Consider the following 5,628-nt stretch of genomic DNA (forward strand, 5'->3'; position numbering starts at 1 on the left):
TTAGAAATAATATCACCCAATATAAAATAGTTTAAAAAATGAGATTTAACTAAAAAGTAAATATTTATGTATTCAAATTTAAAAAAAATATTACATAATCAATAATTTAAAAAATTAAAAAAATAATTTTATCCTATACGTAAAACTAATATAAAATTTATAAAAAAATGAAGATGAAAGTTATGCGTGAAATTAATAACTGCAGTAAAACAATATAAAATTGAGTAATACCCCAAATAGGTCCCCAAGGAATTGGCCGTACGACAGATTTGTCCCCCAGGAAAATTAACTAAGTCCCCAGTCCCCAAAATTATTAAATATGTGCCATATACGTCCCTGCTCCAGGTTTAGCCGGTTAACTGAACACTCTCTCTCCTACGTGGAGGTGATGAGTGTGACGTGTCAGGTCAAAGGCTTTCAGGACACGTTGGTCCCTGTACACGTGGTCAAAACGACGTCGTTTAAGGCCTTATCAAAACAACGTCGTTTTTAATTGGACAGATTAGTCCCCAAGCTTTATGATAAGAATGTGTGAAAATGCAGCGTTTGAACAGGAACCTGACATCGCTGTTATAAAGGGGATGAACATGAAATTAGGTCTTCACTTTTTACCCCCTGTGCTTCCAACCCATGTATGTTAGTATGTGAGAGAGAGTTTTTGGCTTCAAAGAAGATGATGGCGAGTGGAGGCAACACGTCAGTTGCAAGTCGGAGACGCGGTCGGAGAACTATGGATGATGTCTTCAGTGTTGACAGCGGTTCAACTGGCATCCGAAGGGGGCGACTTAGAAGAGGAGAACATCCGAAGTGTAAGTGCAGGACATATGCCATAATATCCAGGTCTCGCACAGCAGAAAACCCGAATAGGCTATTCTTTGGCTGTCCTCAATTCAAGGTACTTTAGAGTGGTGAATTTTTGTGGTGCTGTAGTTTTGATAATGTGATGATTTATGTTCTGTTATTCTGATTGCAGGAAAAGCAAGGATATTGTGATTTTTTTGTATGGTTTGATGAGATCTTTGGGTATTTGGTGGATGATGTAGTTGAAAGGGGTAGATTGGCCTCTGTGGAGACATGCGTGGGTGAAGAATTTGTTGCAGGTTCGGATTATTGCTTGGAGGAGAGAGTGAAATAATTGGAGGTGATGTTAATAAAGAGGAATGAAGATAGTTCGAAACTCAAGAAGGACAGTGTTCTAAGCTTGTTTAGTAGTGTAATAATAGGTGCACTTGTAGTTGTGATTATATTTTGTATTTATGTGGTGGTTATTTAAGCAATTGCCATTGTATCTTTGTTGAAAAAATATTGTATTTGAATGGCTCATTTTAGTTAAATGAATATTAGAAGTTGATAATGAAGCTAACTTGAAGCTAGTCTATATCGAATTCAAAGTATGCAAAGTAAATTGGCAAAGTGGATTAAACCAAAAATAGTATATAATCCAAACCAGACTATTCAAATAACATGCATCAGAATGTTAACATCAGGTAGCATCAACATAGAGGATGTACATAAATTGTTTCAAAATGTTAGCAAAATAAAGAATGTCTATTTCCTTATACACATACTGAGGTAAAGTGGTGCTCAAAAGTATTACAAATGCATGTCTATTTTCTTCAAAATAACAAGAGTAAACACTAGCAGGTCCATTTCAGAATAAGTTTCTTCCAAAGCATCATTTCTTCTTAGATTGGTTCAGTCCGGGCGTTGGAATGAATTTGAATATTTTGGAGGTTGTGCCACTACTTGCAGCTGCCATTGTCTCAACACTCACACTTTCCTGTCTCTTGGGCCTAATTATTGTCTGCTTTGGACGTCTACTAGGCTGCTGAGGCTGATTTTGTATTCCCTTATTGAATTGTAAAAAATTATGAGTATTCTAAAATAAGATATTAGTAAGTAATGTTTAGGAATTAATAGTGAAACATATTATGAAGTATACTTACAGTTGCAGCATTCACATTCATTCCTATGTCTGGTAAAGTATGATTTGTTGGTGCCTCAGGCTGGGTAACCTCATAAGTAAGCAAATTTATTAGGACAATTAAACCCTTGACGATGTATTTTATAAGTCAAATAGGTCCTTTAAAAATGCTACTATAAGTCAAATAGGTCCCTAAATACTAATTTATATGTCAAGTTAGTCTCTATAACACAACAACTATTTTATGTCAAAAACCTGAATCCTAAGCATGTTATCACACATATCAGGCTGCACAATGTAACACATTTAGCAGAAGAATGTAAGTATTATTCATGTATACCTCAGTTACTGGTGCCGATTGAGAAACCTGAACCTCTTCTTGTGTTACAGTTGACTTTTCCTTGGATTTTTCTTTGACCTTTCCTTTAGGATTAGTTCCAGCCTTAGGAGCTCCCTTGCAGGTCTTAGCATTGTGGCCAGTCTCTCCACATTTTCCGCATGTGACTCGGAAGGTCCTTTTTGCCTTATTACCCTCTGCTCCGTCTTCTACTGGATCTCGTTTTCTTCTCTTTACTGGACGCCCTATTGGCCTCTTAATCTTGGGAGGGATTGAGCTTATTTCTCCAGACTTCTCCCAATACTCTTCACTGTAGACGGGGCTAATGGAATGACCATATGTTGCTCTGAAGGCATCCATCTTCAGCCACTTGTGCACATATGTGTCCGCTCTGTCTCCCCTCTTAGCAATAGCAGCCATGGCATGCACACATGAAATTCCTATAAGTGATTATAAAAAACAATTAGATATACAGTTTGTAAGAATAATAACTAAAAATGCATAACTTGGAGTGTTATACCTGTAAGTTGCCACATGTTACATGTACATGTGCTATTACCTAAGTGCACCCCCAGCTTCTTCATGTGCATTTGCACCTCAAATACCTGTCTAGCATCATCACCAGTCCATTGAGCAGTCTAGTGCTTGGTGTCCTTCATAATTGCTTCCATCCTTTTTTGTTGTACAGGAGCAACTACCCCAGTGTACATGCTTAGGGCCTTTTTGTGTTGTGCCATCCTTCGCATAATGTAACATCTGAGCTCCTCTAGCATTGTGAGTATAGGTTTTCCCCTATAGTGTACTATTTTGGCATTCCACACCTCTGTCATGTTATTGGTGATATTGTCCAGTTTAGGGTAGTGGCTGAATTTTGACTTAGTCCAGCATCCTGGATCCAATTTTGCAAGGTAAGCCCACGCGTCCTCATTCATTCTCTTCAGTCTTTGCATATTATCATTAAACTCTGCAACGGTTGAGCTTTTGGCACAAGCCCACACCACATTCTTAAGCTGTGTATCCTTGTATTTGTTTGTGAAATTCTTCCAGATGTGCCTAACGCAGTTTCTGTGATGGGCGTTAGGCATGACTTCCTTCAGTGCTGGTAGAAGACCCTGCATTACAGTTCAGACAGACCAGAAAATAATATGCATTAACATGCTTGTTATGGTAACAAAAAACATAGTTAACAGTCATTAAACCATGAAGGATACAATGCATTTAGTTAGTTAACATAACATACACTAAGGCTAGTTCAGGGATACCTTCTGTTGATCACTAATGAAGTTCCAAACATCGGCAGTGCATTGCCCAAGATCATCTTGTAACAACTGCAGAAACCATTTCCAACTTGCCTTCGTCTCACTGTCAACTACTGCATACGCAATCACATAAAAATGATTGTTCGCGTCTTGTCCTACAGCTGACAATAATTGTCCCCCATAAAAATCCTTCAGGAAGCATCCATCTAAACCTATCAAAGGGCGACATCCAGCCTTGAACCCCCTTTTACAGGCATTTAAGCAAATATACAACTTATCAAATAAAGGAGGAGATTGAGGTATAGGCTCCACTGCCAACAGTGCAGATGAACCTTCATTGCTCCTGTGTAAACCAGAATTACACCATAATTCACTAAGATCACTAACAATATTCTAATGTTTTTTCATATCACAGCAAGTTACTTTTATCAAACAAGAATTAACATAATGTTAGTCTTTGAAATAAAATAACCTCATACCGGTGTATCTCGTTTAGATAGTCACGCAACTTCCCATATTGCGCCTTCTCGTTACCAACATACTTTTCCCTGGCCATCCGAAGTCCTCTGTACAGCATTTTATCACTGAGTATCACATTGTAATCAACCTTCATGTGATCCCATGCCTCTGCATGTGTCAACCGTGGCTGACTCAACAATCTCTTTTCTAGTTTCCTTGCTACCCAATGTTGATCTGCCATATTGCTGCCAAACTCTCTTCCACAAGTGTGAGTGTGATTGTAGGTCTTTATTTGGTATCCACCTGATCGTGAGTTCTTTGCGCAGTATATAAGCCAGGGACAGTCATGCTTCTCTGTTTCACCAATTTTGTCACCTTCATTTCCACATTTTGCATTTTCTGCTGCATTAGCTTATGCTTCTACCTCATTGGTAGTATGTCCCTCATTGTTTTTATCACCTTCAGGAAAAGCCTCATTCGTTTCCACCACCCCTTTAGCTTTCTCGCTTTCATTAGCTTCTTTAGCAGCCTGTACCTTTGCCTTTTCCTTAGCTGTTTTTCTTGCCTTTGCCTTGGCTTTTTGCACTTCTTTTCCAGGCATGAAGCTTCCATGTATACAAGCAGCTCTAACCCTTTTCTTATCATTCTTCATGTAAAATATCCTTCTACCCTCTGATATGGTAAAGTCCTTCAGAGCCTGCTTAAATTGTTCAAGTGACTCAAACTCCATGTTCAGCTGAAATTGGACCTCCCCAAATTCTGCACTCGGATTAAATTGAGGCCAATTAAACTCATTTCCTCCATCATCACTTGAGTCTTCCGGGGTCAAAAATTGTTCAGACTCATACTCAAATTCAATGTCTGACTCAGGTAACAACTCCACACCAAGTTCTTCATCAAATGTAGCAGGTTTTTTGGACTTCAATGGTCCCTCATTGGCACTAGCAGGTGTAGTTTTGTTTTTGTTGCCACTAGAAGGCCCATTATCTACTTTTTCTTTTTCAGCAGGCCCATAATCACTCTTATTGGGCCTGCCAGGCCCACCATGACTCTTTCTCTGAAGAGATGCTCCAGCTACCTTTTCTCTTCCAATGGCTGCCCTTTTTGGCTTGCCATTGCCCTTGCCAACTGGCCCATTAATAGGCTTATTAACTTTGGATTTCTTCTTCCCATTATTCTTTCCTTTCTTACCAGCTCCAACTAACTCTTCCTCTGAACTTGAATCCAAAAAACCATCTCCTGAAGGTGGGGGCTTGTATATTGCATCTTCTGTTGACTCATACCCATCATCATTATCTGAACTCTCAACATCTGCATCATTGTCAACACCATCATCCTCAAGACTAGCCTCTTGCACTTCCACTTCCTCAACACTAACACCATCATCATCAATGAACTCTATATCTTCCATGATTGGATGGTCAAAGTAGATATAGAATTCATCAGTGTCCTCATTTAGCATTTTATTCTTTTGAAGATCTCTGATTTCTTTGTCTCCATGAATTGGGTGAAGACCAGACTCCAGGTCAGTAGCACTTGGATCATACCAAAACATTTCCTTATAGTCATGGTAACCCAAGTCCAAAAAAAGTTTCTTCAGGTCAAAGAAACATATCAGATCAATGTCCATTGGGGGAAACTTCTTGACT

General features: G+C 38.9%; 1 protein-coding gene across 1 annotated transcript; it reads right to left on the minus strand.

The window, feature by feature from the left end:
* Positions 1-1,675: 1,675 nt before the first annotated feature.
* Positions 1,676-4,220, minus strand: LOC130933515 (uncharacterized). Its single transcript, XM_057863147.1, has 8 exons — positions 4,000-4,220; positions 3,524-3,863; positions 2,948-3,373; positions 2,782-2,866; positions 2,265-2,701; positions 2,180-2,212; positions 1,947-2,006; positions 1,676-1,849 (listed from the first exon to the last, which is right to left on the minus strand). The coding sequence occupies exons 1-8, from the start codon at positions 4,218-4,220 to the stop codon at positions 1,676-1,678; spliced, it is 1,776 nt and encodes a 591-aa protein (XP_057719130.1).
* Positions 4,221-5,628: the final 1,408 nt, after the last annotated feature.

This window comes from Arachis stenosperma, chromosome 6 (assembly GCF_014773155.1).
Source record: "Arachis stenosperma cultivar V10309 chromosome 6, arast.V10309.gnm1.PFL2, whole genome shotgun sequence".
Lineage (NCBI taxonomy): Eukaryota > Viridiplantae > Streptophyta > Magnoliopsida > Fabales > Fabaceae > Arachis > Arachis stenosperma.